The sequence below is a fragment of the Alligator mississippiensis genome, chromosome 5 (assembly GCF_030867095.1).
Source record: "Alligator mississippiensis isolate rAllMis1 chromosome 5, rAllMis1, whole genome shotgun sequence".
Lineage (NCBI taxonomy): Eukaryota > Metazoa > Chordata > Crocodylia > Alligatoridae > Alligator > Alligator mississippiensis.
In genome coordinates, this window is record NC_081828.1 from 165,444,658 (window position 1) to 165,464,394 (window position 19,737).

General features: G+C 48.2%; 1 protein-coding gene across 1 annotated transcript in view; it reads left to right on the plus strand.

The window, feature by feature from the left end:
* Nucleotides 1–19,737, plus strand: part of DGKB (diacylglycerol kinase beta) — a 620,162-nt gene that overhangs the window by 116,296 nt on the left and 484,129 nt on the right. Inside the window, exon 4 of the mRNA XM_059728962.1 lies at nt 15,467–15,487. Coding sequence (XP_059584945.1) covers nt 15,467–15,487 — 21 coding nt within the window. The remainder of the gene's footprint in view (nt 1–15,466; nt 15,488–19,737) is intronic.

The following is a 19,737-nucleotide window of genomic DNA, read 5'->3' on the forward strand; positions in this document are numbered from 1 at the left end:
GGAGTGCTGACCCAGCTTATGACAGCTCACTAAAACTCCCTAAGTGGCCCTGTGACCAAACTAATTGCCTACCCTTGGGGTAAGCAATGGAGGAAGAGCAAACCCTCAGCTTTCTGCCTTGGAGCTGGCAGGTTTTCACAGTGAACTACAGACTCTTTAGTTGATTCTGATACAAGTTTGTCTGGTGTTAGCAAGTGTTGTTTCACACCTGTGTGACATGGTATAAACCAAATGATGGTAGGGGGTGGGGGAAGAGGGAGAAGAGTCCCCCTCCAGCATGGCACAGAGCACCCCTCCCTGCCCCACAGCAGCAGGGGAGAGGGAGGAGGATGAGGGGGAAGAGTCCCCCTCTGGGCCTGGGCAGCAGAGCTGTGTGCTGGGATTGCACCTGGCTGTCAGGGACCCACTGCAGGGGGCAGGGCTCTTGCCTTCCTCCCCCACCAAGGAGGTCTGGCCATGTCCCTGTCTGGCCACAATCCCTCTTTCCCCACCCTCCAAACCCTGCAGGCTATGGTGAGGATTTAAACCCCTCCTCAGTTATACTTAGGCCTGCTGGGGCCTGGCCATGCCTCCCCCCCCTCCCCCCCCCACTCCCCTAGCTCAGCTTTTCTATGGAAGGGAAGTGAGGGCTGCTGTAGTGCCCCTGGGCTTCTAGCCTGAGATATTGCACGTATGTGCCTGCATTTCTGGAATGGAAAGTGGATGTCTGTCCACTTGCAAATTAGTTCAGTCTCTTTGAGTTAGACTAACCTGCAAAGATTGAATCAATTCAGGCTCAGGCTTTTTGAATGTCTATCCCTAGCTTATAAGCTGCTTTAACAGTTAACCCTCCAAATTTGCTATTTCTATGGATTTTCAAAACTCATGTTTTAAAATATTTCAGCTGGATTTTTAACCACCTTGCACCTTATAGAATTTCAAATACCTTTGGAGGGTTAGAGAATGTAATGCAGTACTACGGATGACACTGGAAGATTAGCCTGTATTGGGTGATTGGTGTAGTGGCTCCAACCTCACTTTCTTTGTAGCTTTTGTGTAGAAGTAACTGAAGCTTCTACAAACCCCACTGTCCCTCCAGATATCATTTAAGCCAGCTATCATCATTAACAGCTGCCATAATTTATAGCAGTGTTTGGACTAAGAGCCTTCTCTCTCCCATACAATATCTTGAAGTACCTCATGTCCTCTGGTTCTTTGTAGCAATTTTATGTTGCACTGATAACAGATTACGGTCTGGAACCTGGCATGATTGGTGATGGGTAGATCATTCAAATGTAAGGGATCATACATCATAGGGTTCTTGTTCATTTAAAATTGTAATTCTCTGTACTTTCAGACAATACAGGTGGTACTTTTCATGTGGACTAGCATTTTAAATGATATTTTAGGGCTAGGATGTGACTGCTTTTATCTGGGTATTTGTCAAGATAGATACCTTCCTTTCTTCATGCAGTCACTGCGCTTCAGGCTAGGGATCTATGCCTGAGAAGTGGGTGAGGGAGAAAAGAGTAGCTACTCCTCTGCTCTGCTCCTAGTGATGGAAGCAGAACAGGGAGAAGTAGGCAACCCCCCCTCCCTGCAACTCTGGGGGCTCCATTCTGGAGAGTCGGTATGACATGAAGGAGGTAATGGGAGCAGTGGGCTGGGAGGTGGCCTTCAGAAACTCTCAAAGCTCCCAAACTCCTCAGATTGGGATACAGTTTACAAGCATTGTTTCTCTCACAAGGAAGATCTTCCAGGTTGATACCTGGAAGATACCTGGAAGATCTTTCTCTTAGAGGGGGTGGATTTCCATTGGGAGAAATTGAATGGACATTGGTATATTCCTAGTTTCTACCTGGAAAGCAGTGATCTAAATTTCTCCTAATTTAGAGGGATTATATCATAGCTAAAATGTAAATGATGGTGCTCCAAATTTATTTACTGTATTTACTCAAATACAAGATGAGATTCCTCCCTCCCCCCCCCCCCCCAATCAACATGGGGGAAAAGAAAAACTGCTCATCTTACTTCCACATTCAAGGAAACCCTATTAAATACATTGCATATCATTAAACTGCTGCCAAAAGCAGCATGTGTTCAGAAATGGAAACCAGCTTTGAAGTTGAATAAATGCAGCCAACACTGGGTATGACTGTAAAACGTGGCCAATATTGGGCAAACATACTGATGGGAACCTAGTTTTATTTTTATTTTCTTTAGAAAAAAATATAGATATAGATCATCTAGCATAAAATTTTCCATCACACACCTTAAAACCACATTAAGAAACTATGCACCCGTTACAATAAACGCACCCACCTGCTGCCCTTCCCCAACCCAATCACAGTCCCTTAGTCCAAGCCCCAATTTGGGGTTTACATTTTCAGTTCATTCCCTGTCCTTGTCAATGTTGCTGTTGCTTCCGCTGCTGCTGATTTTGTTGCTGTCTTCCTTGCTGTCTCCAGGTCCAGTTGCATTGTTGTCCTTTTCATTCTCCCTGTCCTCTTCCCCTTCTGGGGGTCCTTGAACAGCCTGTGCCAAATGTCCTTTTTCCAGGTGGAGTTGGTTGCATCCTCTCCCACTGCTTTCTGGTAGTAGGACTGAAGTTCACTCAGAAACGTTTTAACACAGTCTGTTTCCTCGAGCTCCATGTGTCTGTACATTAGAAGGTTCCTGCATTGCCACAGGGCACTCCTGATGCAGGACACAAACTGGTTGAAACAGGTTGTCAGGAACCCCTGCTCATTAAACTACTGCCAAAAGCAGCATGTGCTCAGTAATGGAAAGCAGCTATGAAATTGAATAAATGCAGCCAACACTGAGTATGACTATAAAACACATGGCCAATATTGGGCAAACATACTGATGGGAAACTTTTTCTTTTCTTTTTTGCAAAAAAAAAGTCTGTCTAGATATATCTTTACATCAAAAACTCTGCCAAGTGGCCCTTGTGGTTCACTTGGCAGCTCAAAGCACACTTAAAAACCCATTACAATTTGCACCATGCAACCTGTCATGACCCAAAAGTCTGATTTTTTTTTTTTTTTTTTTTTTTTTTTGTGTGCGCTTCGGCACTAAGAATTATCCCCGTGGGTTTACAGCTTCATTGCACGGAGGAGTTCTGCTGCACAGAGAACCTGCATGCAAAGGAGTGTTCCCGCCACTTTGCAGCGTTCTTTGCAGGGTGCATTTTCTTTGCAACACAGAAATGCACGGTGCAAAGGAGTTCCTGCTCTTCGCATGCAAATTTGTGCCCCGCAATTGGCTAGTGCTAAATTATTCCCACGTGGCGGCTAGTGATTGGCCTGCTAGCCGTATAAGAGGCTTGAGCAGTTTCCGCCCAAGCGGAAGAGGACTCCACATCCATCTCGTGGGGACTCTGGGTGTGCGTGGCAGGGTAATAGAAACCCTGTGTGTTGCTCAGAGGAGTCTGGCGGCCTGATCCACCGCCCATCTCTTCCCGTCTTCGAACAGAACCTTCTATAAGACGTATCGACGAGTTTTATGCGCGCTTGTCCTGGACATCCGGAGTTCTGTCTGCGTGGAGCCTAGCAAACTCCACGTGTGTTCGTGTTTTCTGTTGTAACCGCAACTCAAGCAAGTTTTCCAGCCTGCACCGCGACCATCTCGGTGTAAGTAAACAATCTTAAAATCAACCGTTATGTGTCTGTGCCTAATTCTAGCTCGGCACCCGCCCTCTCCGACCCGGGCTGCCAGCCACAGCCCACGTGCAGAGCGACGAAAAGGGCCCGGGGCCTGACCCGGCCCGCACATGGTGACAAGGATGGGATCAGGAGAGGGCTCGCTAGAGTTAGAATTAGTTGAGAACTGCCCTTGGAGAAGTGGGAGAAACAGCATAGCAAGCGTCGCAGAACTGGAGGCGCACATCGCGTACCACCAGGCGGGCGGAACGGGCAGGAGATGTGTCCGTGGACACCTTTCACTAAGGGGAGAAGAAGGAGCTTCTGAAGTCGGAGCCCTAGAAGGGAAAGAAGTGTATCTTCACCCCGCGGCGTTCGGGTGTATCATGAGTGATGAGCGGGTCCTGTATAGGCCCCTCGATAAGGTAACCCTTGCCGAAGTCGACCCGGCGAGCGCAGTAAGCCCGACCCTCACCCGGGAGTGTGTCCGTTGCTCGCGGTGTGCCTGGGAGATGGGAGAGCCGATGCCGATCAGATGGCTTTCCCCTTGCATGGTAATACCGGGACTAAGGGGTCGCAATCGTCCGTCCGAGCTCCGTGAAGACCCGGAGACGGAGGACCGCGCCGTAAATGAGAGAGTGGTCCTACGGTGCGACAAGGGGGGAGAACTAAATGCAACTTTTCAGACTATGACTGATTTAAGCTTAAAGACCCAGCTGCGTATGGCCGTTCGAGCGGCTGGAGAAGCAGCTGAGAGAGGGGATCTTAAGAAGCCCCAACAAGATGGCGCCGAGCAGAGGGAAGACCGCGTGGAGAAGCTGGAAGAGAGGGATGGAGCTTCGGGAGAGCCCGCGAGGGTTCGGCCGGTGACTCTGCCCAGCGACGCAGAGTCGATTCTATCAACCACGCCCCTCTGTCGAAGGGAGGGGGAGTCAAGCGGAGGAGTGCATCCGCCCCTCCCGCCTGAAACAACAACAACCCCTACTGTAACAATGACTACAGCTCTGACAAAAACAGCAACAGCAACGACAACTCGCGAAGAAATTGATCAGCCTACAGCATCAAGCAGCCCAGTCATCGGTCCGCAGAGTGCAGTTCATGCTACCACCTATTACACTTGTTCCAGAGCCGAACTGCAGAATTTGCGTAGAGAATCCAGGATCCGATCCGAAGAAACTCTGGCTGTGTGGTTAGGACATCTAGTCGTGGAACTTGGGTCCGACCTCCTGGACCAGGAAGAAGCAAGCTTCTTGGTGAGACAAGCTTCATGGAGTAGAGGACATGTCACCGACATCGACATGGTGGCGTTTAGCGTCCACTGGCCTATTCCGATTCCAGCGCTTGTGGCAGGAGTGATTGAACAGAAGGCCCACGCATGGCATGACGGACGACCAGAGCACACCGGTGCAGAACAGCTTGTACTGGCTATTATCGGAGTTTCGTATTGCACCTGGAACCCAAGAGAATGCACGTTGGGACTAACACCGCTCCAACGAATGCGATCATAGCCTCACCGTCACCTGCGAGACCCTGGAACCGTTCCAGTGACTCTCGACAGCATAGATAGTTGTCTTAAGGTTTACGGGCAAAGAAACATTGTGGTTTTGCGGATTGTGCTGAACCCACTGGTGGATCATCCTGTGAGTAGTCTCCTTCATCAGTTGTCAAGACTGCATGTCCTAATGGAGCCAAGACTATCCAGTGATTGGGAGTGTCAACACCTGACTGAGGCTCAGAACACGAAACACTGCGTATCCGAGCGTCCAGTATTACACCAGAGAACGCAAGAGGAGAGATACATGTTTGGATTCCTCCTGCAGCGTTCTGGACTTAATAAGAGACAGCTTCGGATTTTGGGAGACGCGGGACAATGGCAGCTAGCCTACGAGTTAGGCCTTCGCTATCTAGAAGAAGGCGATGATGACTCCTTGACGATTTCGTGGAGTTGCTGAGTCGGAAAAGAGAGAGAGCTGTCCAGTATAGAATCGTGTTTACATATCTGTATTTAATAGTAATGATAAGTTTAATCGACTGCATTATCGTGCAGTCCTGTGTGATTTTATAAATAGTAGTAAATAACCATTTTAAGAGAGTTCTTTTACAGATCAGGGATTCGGAGTGCGTGGTGGAGAGAGGCCCCGAGAGGGACAACATCACTGAAAGGAACGAAGGCCTGACGCGCGATTCCACCATGATGCCCACCGAAGTCATGATCGTTCAGTTTTTTGTTATGAATGTGATTTTATGTATATGTGTGTGTGTCGGTTATTATTTGATTCGATCCCTTGAGGATGAACTTTTATTGTTGACTGATTTTGTTTTTGCTCGTTTAGTTTTGCGAACCGTTGACAGAGCTATGAATAACCCGGATGATAGGTTTGAAGTATAATTCTGTTGTGCCTTCAGCAAGGGGGGATCTCATGACCCAAAGGTCTGATTTTTTGTGTGTGCTTCGGCACTAAGAATTATCCCCGTGGGTTTACAGCTTCATTGCACGGAGGAGTTCTGCTGCACAGAGAACCCGCGTGCAAAGGAGCGTTCCCGCCACTTTGCAGCGGTCTTTGCAGGGTGCATTTTCTTTGCAACACAGAAATGCATGGTGCAAAGGAGTTCCCGCTCTTCGCATGCAAATTCGTGCCCCGCAATTGGCTAGTGCTAAATTATTCCCACGTGGCGGCTAGTGATTGGCCTGCTAGCCGTATAAAAGGCTTGAACAGTTTCCGCCCAAGCGGAAGAGGACTCCACATCCATCTCGTGGGGACTCTGGGTGTGCGCGGCAGGGTAATAGAAACCCTGTGTGTTGCTCAGAGGAGTTTGGCGGCCTGATCCACCGCCCATCTCTTCCCGTCTTCGAACAGAACCTTCTATAAGACGTATCGATGAGTTTTATGCATGCTTGTCCTGGACATCGGAGTTCTGTCTGCGTGGAGCCTAGCAAACTCCACGTGTGTTTGTGTTTTCTGTTGTAACTGCAACTCAAGCAAGTTTTCCAGCCTGCACTGCGACCATCTCGGTGTAAGTAAACAATCTTAAAATCAACCATTACGTGTCTGTGCCTAATTCTAGCTTGGTGCCCGCCCTCTCTGACCCGGCCTGCCCGGGCTGCCGGCCACAGCCCGCGTGCAGAGCGACGAAAAGGGCCCGGGGCCTGACCCGGCCCTCACACAACTGTACACCTATCCCTTTACCAGTACCCCTGCCCACTGCCCTCCCCAGAGGGTCTAATCCTGAAAAAGTCTATGTCAGACCCCTCTTCACCAGATGAGGTCTGCCATTTCTTTCCCGTCATCTTCTTCTGTCTTTCTGTAGTACCAGTACATTTCACTTAGTCCCATTTTAATACAGTCCTCAACTGTGGGGTCCAAGTGTCTGTTTGTGAGCAGGTTCCTGGTTTTCCACAGTGCAGACCTGAAGCAGGAGTTGAACTGGTTGAAGTACGCTGTCAGGGCTCCATGCTGTCTGTTCAGGTGCCTGTAACAGCGCCGCAGCCGCGACGCAGTTACTAAAATGAGGGAGCAGCTGCCGGAGATGAAGACATCCGGGAAATGGAGAACGTAATAACCCCAGGCAGCCAATAAGGAGCCAGGAAAGTGAAATAAAGAGGGGAGGAAACTTCCCAAGGTTGCCTTCGGGCATGCACTCATGAAGAGGAACAAGAAGGGACGCACTCCTAGATGAAGTGAGGAATTCTGGGGGGAATCGAGACGTTCTTCCCCGGATTGCGTCCTACCTGGAGAAGACAGCCTCTGCGGTGAGTCGTAAATGGAGCAGCGGCACAGAAACCCCCGCAGCTCCGAGAGCTCAGCATGCGGGGATTCCCCGAGCAAGGGGGGAGAAGAGTAAAGAAAGAGGCAAAGAGAAAAAGGGCGAAGAAGCCCTTACACTGCTCTGTAGCCATCGTAACCCTGATCCCATACCGGAGGGTGAAGGGGGGGCCAGAGATGCCAGAAAGTGAAAGGAAATTGATGAAGCCGCGCTTCGCAAGCCAGCACAAGCCGCAGCCGGGGAATCCCAGTATCGGCATTAATCAGCCGCTAATTGCCTTGTTAGCGGCTGATTATTGAGTGACAAGCAAACAAGTAGCCCTGCGTTGCTCCCAGACGGCAGACAGTGAGAACCCCACGGCGATCTCCGGGGGATTCACGTTTCAAGAGAGAGAGAGAGCCAGACTAACTTTAATAAAACACTTGGAATTAAGATCTGACCCGCGTGTTCATTAATGGGGTACCGGTATCTAACAACTTTTTCTCCCCCCCTCAAATTGTATTTAGATCAAGTCGTGGCAGGCGGGAATTGGGGGAGCTATCAGAGAAACGGGTACCCAGGACAGGCACTGTGACAGTGCCCATAGAGAACTGATTCCCTGGTGAGGTTTCTGAAACTTGTCATCCCCCAGGAGGAGCACACAGACTTCCTTCCACATCTCCCTGGCGTATAGACAGTCCCAGAAGAGGTGGTCATTTGTTTCTGCCTACCGGCATCAGGTCAGCCATGGGCAGTTTGATGGGCCTCTCTGCTCTGCACTGTTTCTCCATGCTCACACGGGAAGTGCCTGGTGGCTTTCCTGCCAGTTTAGGTCTCTGTACTTCTTCTGCAAGTCCCTGTGGAAGATTCGCTCCCACACGGGCTGGCAGCTGTCACCAGGTAGTAAGTCTACCAGTGATATGGTGTCTGTTTCCCTTACTACTTCCTGTATCTTCCAGTGGTTTACCAGGGTCACTAGGGTAGCATCATACAGCTTATATTTCTGTTGAAAGCACTTCAGAATCTCATAAAACCATGGGGGAAAACATGGTCCACAGGCTCCTATTAATCATTGGGTGCACTTGCCACTGTTGCAGCAGCTGCCCTGCAAAATACTTAACAAAGCTGGTGGTTTTAGATTTCCCCCTGTTGCCAGCTTGCAAACCTCGCTCATGTACTTGGTCCAGAGGAAGAGGAGGATGTCTGACATTCCTTTGCCTCCAAACCATTTTGCTTTGTACATCTTGGCCCTTGCCACTTTCTCCCATGTGGAGTTCCAAAAAAAACCCAACACACATGGCTCTCTGGATTCTGCGAATGACTTGTTTTGAGGGGGGGGGGGGGGGGATTAGAGCAGTGTGTAGCAGCATCAGCAGGAGCACCACCTTCATCAGTGCCACCTGTCCCCCTATTGACAGGCAGCATGATTGCCATAGACCTAGCCTCTGTCTGGACTTGCCCTCCGTCTTTTCCCATGCCCTCTGCCTCGTCAGCTGTGGATCAAACTCCACCCCAAGGATCTTTACCCCTTCCTGGGGGATGGAAACCTTCAGGGACAATGGGAACTCAAGATTATCTAGTACTGGGCAGATGCTTTTGCTCACATTGAGCTTGGCCCCTGCTGCTGCTCCATATACCTGGGTGTGTTGTAGTGCTTTTTCCACTGACCTTTTGTCCCTGCATGTGATGTTCAGGTCATCCATGTATGTGAGGACTTTCATTTCCTCCCCGTTCTTCTCAGGGATTTTCACTCTCCTGATCCGGGGTTCCTGTCTGAGTCGTTGTGCTAATGGTTCTATAACACACATAAACAGGATCAGGGAGAGTGGGCAGCCCTGCCTAACGCGCGATTCTACTGCAATTGGGGCTGTCAGGGACCTATTCACCAGGACCCTGCTGCTCATGTTGGTGTACAGTGCCTTTATTTAGGTGACAAAGGTTGCAGGGAATCCCGTCTTTTTCAGAGACTCAAGTAGGAAGGGATGGGATACTCGATCATAAGCCTTCTCCAAGTCGAGGTTCTGCACGGCAACATCGTGTCCCCTCTCCTGCTGGTACTGGAGCATGTTGCACAGCTGCATCAGGGCATTGTGGATTTATCACCCTGGCACTGCACACCTGGTCCTCGTGGATCACTGTACCTATAACAGACTTTAAGTGCTCGACCAAGACTTTGGCCAGAGTTTGTAATCAAAGTTCAGGAGTGTAATTGGGCACCACTTCCTCAAGTCTCACCTCTCTCCTTTCTTGTACAGAAGGGTCATGAGGCTTTCCTCCATCCCCACTCCCAGGTTGCCCTCCCACAAGCGCTCCCTATAGGCCTCCAGCAGGTCCAGGCTTACCTAGTCCCAAAAAGCAACATAGAACTCTTTGGGCAAGCCATCTGCCCTCGGAGTTTTACTGTTCTGGAAGCTGTGGAGCATCATGTTGATCTCCTCCGCTGTCCACTCCCCCACCAGCCTCTGTCCTTTGTCCTTGTCAAGGACCTGCGTGAGCCTCTGCAGATAGTCCTGCATTGCCCCACGGTCCTCCAGTCATGCCGTGTAGAGCTCCCAGTAGAAAGCTGCTGTCATCTCCAGCATCTCCTCATTCAACTGGTGCTCCACTCCATCTCTGTTTACCATGCTGGTCATTTGCTTCTTTCTTAGTTTCCTTTATTTTACTAAAATAAGCAGACCACTCTTCCACCCTGTTCCCTGTACCAGGCCCCTATCCAGGACTTCACCTTCCTCATAGCCTCCTCCTTCATGTCCCAATCCCAAGCTGCTTGCTTGTGTAGGCTTTGTAGTCTGTGGTTGAGGTGTTCCTGTTGTCTTCTCTGGAACCAGGCTTGCCTCCTTCCGGCTTTCCAGAAGAAGTCCCTCCTTCTCTCTTTGACACTGGCCTACCACTGTGTGTGGTTCCGGTATCCAAATCAGAGAGTTTTCCATCCTGCATGGTGCTGCCTGAACTCCCGCTGTATCTTCTCATCATCAAGCAGAGTCACGTTCAGTTTCCACATGCCCTTGCCTCTCTTGGGCTGCTGTCCTACTTCTGCTTTAACTGTTAGGAGGCAGTGGTCCGAGAAACAGACCTGCGCGGATTCAGCCTTGGCTATCTTCCACCCTTTTGGGAAGAGGATGAAATCTGTGCATGATTTGGACTGTCCCAGGGGGTCTGCTCGGGTGAAATTTTCATCTGGACCTGTGGCCTCTTTGCCTGCATCCACCAGGCTGTGTGCTCAGATGAGCTGCTGCAACAGCTTGGAGGATCTGTCTGGTCCTTTCATTTGGCCTCCAGTTAATTTGTCACCCACCTCAAGAATGCAGTTCATATCATTTGTGATCATCACTGGCCAGCCACTGGGCATCACTACCATCATGTTCTTGAATGTGTGTTTCGCTGTCTTATTTGCTGGTGCGTATGCATTCAGGAGCTCAAAAGTCCCTTCTTCTGTTTCCAGGGTGACCTGCAGCAACCTGCCTGCAGTGATTTCTCTGTGCTGCAGAGGCTGCAGTTTGCCTCCCTTTAGGAGCACTGTGACCCTTGCTGCCTGGTCCTCACTGCCCCCAGACTAGATGGAGAGACTGTGTTGCCACCTCTTCTTGAAATCCACATAGTCTCTAGAACTGGGGAGGTACATTTCTGCCTGCATTTGCACTAGGATCAGTTCAATGATGTCCCATTTCTCCTTCCTAAGCATGCTTTTCACATTCATTGAGGCTATAAGAATCCCCATGAATAGAAATGTGTTGAGGGATTGCATCTGGAGCTTTTTCATTTTCATTGTTTAGGTTTAGGGGTTCTCAGGCTCTTTTCCTTCCCTGCCCTGTCTCTTCCCTCTGTTTGCATGGTTCTTTTGGGGTGCTGTTGCTTCTCCTACAGTCTGGATTGTGCTTGAGGGGACCTGCTTCTCATCTTTTGGTGGGGGGGCAGGGGTTCTGGTCTTCCTCTTGGGGTTTTCAGGTTTCCTCCTCTCCTGTCTGGACTTCCATATCTGGGCCTTCACTATTTTCCTCCTCTTCTGAGGTACTATTTAGGCTCCCCCCCTTGGGAGTTTAGGGTCTCCCTTTCTTTTTCCTCCTCTTCTATCCTTTTCATTTCTTCAGTCAGTTCATCCTCCCTCACCTGTTTGTTCAGTTCCTCAGTCTCTTTTCCAAAGCTATCATGTTGTCATGCACACGGGATTCTTTCTCCTTTTTGGAGAGAGGTTCCTTTCCTGCCTCCTCTCTAGGGGATTTTCTTCCTCCTTTCTTCCTGTCCCTGCCCCTTTGGGTGCAGTGGTTACAGTAGGGGAGTGGAGGGGACCTTTCTGCCTTCATGGTAACAGTTACCCTTTCCCAACATCGATATAGGTGCCAGGGCCCTCTTTAAAGATATGCCCCTCTTTTTCACACAGATTGCACTTGTTCACTTCATGCCTCTTTTCCTTGCATACAGCACAGACTTTGTTTGTGCACTGTGCAATCAGATGGCCCTCCTCCCCACACTTTCTGCAGAGTTTGGGCTGTCCCTGGTAGAAGATGAACCCCTTGTGGGGGCCTAGGAAGATGAATGGGGAGAGGTGCTGCACTTCTCTTGGATTCCCACGCTTGGTTTTAGCACAGCTCTGGCTTTCCAGGATCCATTCCACTGTCCCAACTCATCCAGGACTTTCTCCAGTTTTCCCACTCTTTCACACTGCCTTTTGAGCCAGAACATCAAATCCTTTTCTTTTACTAGGCCAGATGCATTTTAATTGTCAGTAGCCTCTCTTTTCTTGGGGTTTCCAATGCCAATTAAAAAAACTTCAGGAGGGGGTTTTTCATGGCTGCCTGGAGTTGTCCCCAGAACTCTTCCCTAATTTTTGTACCTTTAAAGCAGAGCTCCCACTCTTCCCCTCCAAGCATACCAATGAGCCAATGCAAATTAGCATAGTTAACTGTAAGGAGGAGAAGACGACAGAGCTGATACTGCCTGAGAGCAGGCAGGAGCCGGCAAAGGAAAAGCGAGCTCCCTGAGAGCCACGTTACCAAGTTATTGCTCCGTGGAGTTAGAGCGGCCCCAGAAAGAGGAGGAGATGATGAGGGACCTGGATGGAGGAGAAGAGAGTGACTTCTCATGGTAAGGAACCCGGGAAGACAGGTGGGACAGCTGCGGTGGCAGTGAGCCCACAGCCAGCTGGCTGAGGAGCTCAGAAGAATTGCTCTAAGATAAGAGACACCGGCTGAAGAAGTTTCACAGGGAATGTGGTGCTGGAACTTCAAAGAGGGCTAGTTTGGAGAAGTTGGCTGAGACCCTTTGACAAAAATTAAAAACTTAACCTTTTAGTTTCTATAGTTTAAAAAGCAAGCAAAACTGATCACTGAAGAGAACTACAGGTTCTAGAGACTGAACCTCAGACAGTTCGCCAGGTTAAAGGTGGACTAACGCCCTTTGCATTATTTTTATATACTTAAAAGAGGATTGGATTGAGCAACCACAGCCCAGAAGGGCTTCTACTCATTTCATTGGTTATCCTTATTCATTTTTCCTAATTTTGATAAAGACTGGACATTGTACTTATCTGAGTTTGATGAAGCTGTCTGTTAATATTTGGAGAGGTACATCCATCATTCAAGGCAAGGAGAGATCCGAGGTACCTAGAGAGAGAAAAAAAATCAATAAAAGTTAGTTAATTATGAGAGTGAGCACTGTGAGTTTTAATAATAAGAACTGAAGAATTTTCAGCATCATTAAGTGGTGTTACAAGAGAGTTCAAAGCCACAAAAGAAACCAACCTTGGTCCTGTTGGTTAATAGTGTTTAAAATTCAACCCTCCTGATAGAAATCCTTTTACATCAAGACATGGCAGGTGAGAGTCGAGATCACCACTAAGATAACCACGTGATTGAATACCTTTCATTACTTGAGACCTAATCTTGAAGGCTGGGGCTATCTATACTATTGAAAATGTAGTCTGACAACCTCACATTTACCTTTAGCAGTTCTTGGAGGATGTTCAGTCCAAAGTCTTTCCTGGCCATAGGCAGCTTCCCCGGGTTCTCCAGGTATTGCCTCTTCACCCTGAACTTTGCAGAGTAGTATTCTGCAGGTCTCTCCATCTTGCTGATGGGTTTGTTTTTCTGGGAGCTGGTAGAACCAAGCCTTAGGGTTTGCACCAACCCTGCCCCCACCCCATCTCGCCTCACACAAGAGACGGGGGAAGAAAAAACGTTTATTTTGACTGCAGCAGAAACTAATGATCAGCTGCTAGGTGGGAAAACCACCTGCTTGATCATGGTGTTTCCCCTTTCACATAAGAATGGAAACCTAGTACAAGGAAAAGTTACTGCATCCCATCTAAATAAAATATATGGTAGTGCCCATTGTGTTCAGTCCTCTCAGTGCTGACTCCATTTAAAGTCATGGTGAGACAGTGTATTGCATACATTTCTACTTTCTCTTTTCTCCTACAGCAGAGCTGTGCCTTTCTTTCCAATTTCCAATAATTCCTTCTTCTTCAACAGCCTTAAATGTCTGGCAAACATCACCAAACAGGACCCCAAACAATTCAGCCAGAATTCCTCTGTCACCTACTTTCTCAGCCTGCCGCAAGTGATGAATGTGAACCCACCTTGCATGAGGTGGAGGTGAACCAGCTTGTCCTGCTTCTCATTTGCATATAAATTTTTGGAGGATCCCAGGACTCATAACAAGAACACATGGTTCCAGTCATGAGTTGGGGAATAAATAGGACACAGATCCTTTGTGGGTATCTGGAGTACACACATAGTGAGAAGTGCTGAGCTATGAGATCACCATGGCTTTGAGACACCATTGACTCTGCTGTGGCCCAGGCCAATAAACTATATTGCAAGTCATGAGCCTTTTGGCTTTGGACTAATGTTATGCATAGTTTGTATCATATAGAAGTAGGTACAAAAGTGCTAATTAAGTGTGTTTATGGAGTACCTGTGTTTAAACTTGCAGCAGTTTCCAAAAAGATAAAAATACATCAATTCTGGATAAACTAAGTATATGGGTACTCATAGTAATTTGCCCGTATGCAAATTTACTACAGGCATGTTTATTTCAAAATCAGTGTTTTCAAATTTGCTTCTCACTTCCATGTGCTCAGGGAGAGCAAAGTCTGACAGTAAAAAGAGGGGAAAGTGGCTTTTATGAGAAGTTGGGAGGGCAGAGAGCAAGGGGGGCACTTGCCTCGCCTTCCCCCCCCCCCCCCCCAAAAAAAAAACCACAACAATTTATTTTCCCTGCTGTAGCAGTAGGAGGGGGACAAATATCAGTTTTTCCATGTATAGAATCTAATTATTGGGGGGTCATCTTATAATCAAGGTTGCATGTTATTTGGGTAAATATGGCAGGGCTCATTTTAGCTAGTGACTGGCATCCACTTTCCCTTTGAGTGGATATACTGAGCAAATTATTGAGGATTAAGAAAGTAGCTAAAGCTGAAGGGAATTAAATGTGTATGTGGAGCAAGACCATGATTCAGGGGGTTATAATGCTGCTTTTGTTTCATTTTTCCAAGCCCTGCCTTTGGCAGAAAAATAAGTGACTTGTGGGCATATTCTATGATCTTCCTCTGTCCAGGGGTTTTGTACCTTTGAGAAATGCAAAGCCACTTCTTTAAAGGATTCAGTTTTCAGGGTTTCTAAAGGGTTCAGTCACCTCTTCCTGTCCGCATTTCCTACTTTTCGAAGTCTTGTGTTTTGTTGAACTTGATATTTATGAAGGCCTTTAGACACAATTGGCAAACCTTTACTCTGCATTAAAAACATTCTAGGCCATTTAATATAACTTCTACCTATTACTGATTCCCGTTGTTGACAGTGGCTGATATCCAAAGAATGCACAATATGTAATTTGTTAAGTTATTTGTATTGCTATTTTTCTTTGCATAACTATTATTGCATGGTTAAAAAATCAGGTTCTTCTATGTCTAATTAAGAGTGCTGACTAGACTTATTTTCTTGACACCTGTACTAATGAAAAATCTTGTAACATGTTTCTGTATTCTTTTTCAGACATATTTACATCACTAATCTTTGAACTAAAATAGTTCTGTTATAAAAATAGAGTTTTAATACTACTATGTTGCATTAATGTGTTATTTCTTTTTCTTGTATGCATTCCAGAAACAAGATATTCTTAATCAAGTAAGTAATCTTTCATCATATGATTTTTTTTGCTTGCTAATATGCACAGTGATTTTGAATTTACAGGGATCTACTGGGAATTATTTTATTGATGCATATTTCGTGTGGATACCTTATCCGATAAAGTAGTAATATTTTGTGGTTATTGCCATAGAAATATTAAAAATCAGGTTTTCTGATCAGGGTCAAAGTACCCGTGGCAGTGTCAAATTATGCAACTTTTCACCTCTCAAAATCCAGTGCAACTCTTCACTCTTCTATGTCGAGTTAATTCCTTTCCCATACTCCCAAAATGACAGCTGACAGATTTTTGGGTCAGATATGAGGAAGGATCACTTACTTCAGGTTCATTATACATCATCAGCTATGTTAAGAACCTATGTTAAGAGTAATGGCATAAGGTTTTAGAAAACTAGGTTCCCCATCTCTTCAACTTATGGAGAACATGTTCACATCCAATAAATATCGTACTAATGGACACTAACTAGTTACTATTTACGTGAAGGTCAACTGTACCAAACTATTTTCTTTGCTAAGTTTGCGGTTTACTTAACTCTATTTTGTTGAAGAAGGGGAAACAGTGGTAGATATAATCTATGTGGATTTCAGTGAAGTGTTTGATATAGTGTCACATGGAAAAGTGTAGGTTAAGATTGAGAACAGGGGCACTGATATAAGAATTATGAAGTGGCTAAAGAACTGGTTAAAGGGGAGGCAATATTAGTGCTGGAATTTTCAGTCCATAGAGAAGTAGTGGAATATTTCAAGATTTAATCTTGACACAATCTTAATAATGTTTTCATTAACATCTGGCACAAAAACTTGGAGGATAGCAATGGATTTTGTTTATAACTCTGACTTGGTAGACCAATGAGCCTTCTGCCGGCCAGCCCTTCTGTGCATGCGTGCAATTTAAAAAGGGCCCGGCAGTGGCAGAAGCCTCATTGGTGTCCTGGCTCCAGTGTGAGATGTGCACGTGTAAGCCCACTGCACCCCCGTGAGCCTAGGGACCCCAGGACCCCTGATGAGCCCCGGCCTTTCCGCAGGTAAGCAGGGGCCCATGGAGGGAGGGACCTAGTCAGCTGGGAGCGGGCTGAGTGGGCCGAGGAGGGTCATGCCCCCCTGGCTCCCACTTTGCCCAGCCCTGCAGGGAGCCGCGCAACCGGAGCCTTGCAAAAATGCCGTGCAAACAGGCATACTCCTGGGCCCGGTGCACGAGTTAGCGCGGGAGTTTGTGCAGGAGGGTGCATGGGAGGGCCCAAGGCCTGCCTGTGAGCCCCCCTAGGGAAGCTAGTCCTAGCCGTAGCCAGCCCACCAGTGGCATGACACGGATGGGCACACGCCGTACCCCGAGGGTCCCCTTGGGGTCTGTGGTCTCCCCCTCTGGCACCTCAGAGGCGTCCACCCAGATGGAGGCCATGGTTCCAAGTTCCATGCAGACGGAGCCTCTGGCTCTGGGAGCATGGCCACCTCCCTTGTGAGATCTGCTCCCTTTTCAGGTCTCTGGTACGCCAGCTAGAGGAGCTTCAGGCCGCTGTGCAGAGACTGCCTGCCATCAGGGACTGTGAGCAGGGGATCGACTCCTACTGCCAGGCCCTTCTCCCCTGGGAGATGAAGGGTTGATCATGGTCGTCTTTCAGGACTGGGGAGGACTCCAGGACCTCCCATGCTGTCCAGCCCAGGGGTTGAACCAAGGTGGTCGAGGGCCCCAAGGCCCTCCCACTGCTGGAGCTTTGCAACAGATATGGACCTCTTGCAGCCCCAGCAGAGCCTGCTAAGTTACCAGCTCCTGAAGGCAACACAGGCTCTACTGTTGCTACCACCCCCGCTCTTCTTAAGACAAAATGCGAAGTGTTTTGTTGTGGGAGACTGCATCCTGAGGGGAACCGAGGGGACAATCTGCCACCCTGACCCCTTAGCCCAGGAAGTCTGTTGCTTCCCAGGAGCCTGGATCTGAGACGCTGCGGTGAAGATCCCTGAACTCCTCCAGCTCACCGACCACTACCCTATACTCCTCATCCATGTGGGCACCAATGACATGGCTCGGAGCATTCCCAGCTGGGTCATGAAGCACTACAGGGATTTGGGAGTAGGGCTTAAGGGGTTGGGGGTGCAGGTGGTGTTCTTATCGATCCTCCCAGTCTCGGCCTATGGGATAAGGAGGGAGAGGAGGATCCAGGTAGTGAACCAAAGACTGCAGCTCTGGTGTCATCAGGAAGGCTTTGGCTTCCATGACCACAGTCCGCTCTTTGGTGAGAAAGGCAGTGAGCTGCTGGGAAGGGATGGCCTCCGCCTCTCTCCGCTGGGGAGGAGGCTCTTCTCAGCCAGACTGGCTAACCTGCTCCACTGGGCTTTAAACTAAGCCTGCCGGGGGATGGGTGGGGGGGACTACCGCCACTGCTGGCCTGCTGAGCAACCTTTGCAAAGCCAGCAGATCAAGGCACTTAAGGGCGCTCACCCCTGCCTCAGCTCTGGAATGAACTGTAGGCAAGGCAAAGGCCCCCAAGGGGACACTTGTGTGCCTATACACAAATGCCAGGAGCTTGGGGAACAAACAGGAGGAACTTATCCCTCTGCTAAATGCAAATAACTATGATGTCATAGGGATAATGGAGACCTGGTGGTACTTCACCCATGACCGGACTACAGGTATAGATGGCTGTACCCTGTATAGAAGGGACCAAGTGGACAAAAGGGACGGGAGTGTAGCTCTCTATGTCAAGGAAAGCTATGCATCCCCGCAAGCCGAAATTGGCACCCACGGTGGACTTGAGACCCTCTGGGTTAAAATCTGTGGGGAACACGGCACAGGAGATACTATGGTAGGAGTCTACTACAGTCCTCCTACCTAGGGCCTTTACTTTTTAACATCTTCATTAATGATGTAGACATTGGTCAGAAGTGGGCTGGCCAAGTTTGCTAATGATACTAAACTCTGGAGTAAAGCATCCACGCCTGAGGACAGGAGGGTGATCCAGGCAGACCTTGACAGGCTCAGGAAATGGGCGGATGAGAACCTGATGGTGTTTAACACCGAAAAATGCAAGGTTCTCCACCTTGGGAGGAAAAATCTGCAGCATGCTTATAGGTTCGGCAGTGTTACGCTGGTTAGCACTACAGATGAAAGGGACTTGGGGGTCATGATTGACCACAAGATGAACATGAGCCTTCAATGTGATGCTGTGGCTAGTAAAGTGAGCAAAATGCTGGCTTGCATCCATAGATGCTTCTCAAGCAAATCCCAGGACATGGTTCTCCCGTTGTACTTGGCCTTGGTGAGGCTGCAGCTGGAGTATTATGTCCAGTTTTGGGCTCCACAATTCAAAAAGGATGTGGAGAAGCTAGAGAGGGTGCAGAGGAGAGCCATGTGCATGATCAGAGGTCAGGATAATAGACCTTATGACGAGAGGCTGAGAGCTATGGGACTCTTCAGCTTGGAAAAGCGCAGGCTCAGGGGCGATCTGGTGGCCACCTATAAGTTTATTAGGGGTGTTCACCAGGATCTGGGGGAATGTCTGTTCACCAGAGCGCCCCAAGGGATAACAAGATCAAACGGTCACAAACTCCTCTGCGACTGTTTCAGGCTGGACATAAGGAAGAACTTCTTTACTGTCTGCGCCCCCAAGGTTTGGAATAGACTGTCACTGGAGGTGATTCAAGCACCCACTTTGAATGCCTTCAAGACACTTTTGGATGTTTATCTTCCTGGGATCCTATGATCCCAGCTGACTTCCTGCCCCTGGGCAGGGGGCTAGACTCTGATCCTCCAGGGTCCCTTCCAGGCCAAATGTCTATGAAATCTGTGAAATATACAGAGGAGAGTTACAATATATACAGGGAGAAATATACGGATTTAGCAACTAGAATTATAAAAAGGAATGGACTGTAATAGTTCCTTTCAGGAATAAGTATTTCTGCTGCTGTGGGTTTAGCAGATAGTAATGACAAAGGAAGAACCACCCCTTGCCGCCCGAGATTTTGTCAATCATATGATGATTTTGAGCCACCAATGTGATGTGGTTATGAAAAAGGTAAATATGAGAATATATGATGGATGACACCTTAAAGTTTAACTGGTTCAGAGAAGCATGAGGTTTTAACTGGTTCAAGCAACCTGCTTTGTCAGATGGTAAAGTAAACATGCTCCTAGGCTACAAGCAGATGTCATATTTGTCCTGGAGAAAACTATTTTATCCTGGGACAACATGCAGTTGTTCAGAGGTCCATGTCTTTTGTCCCAGGACAAACCC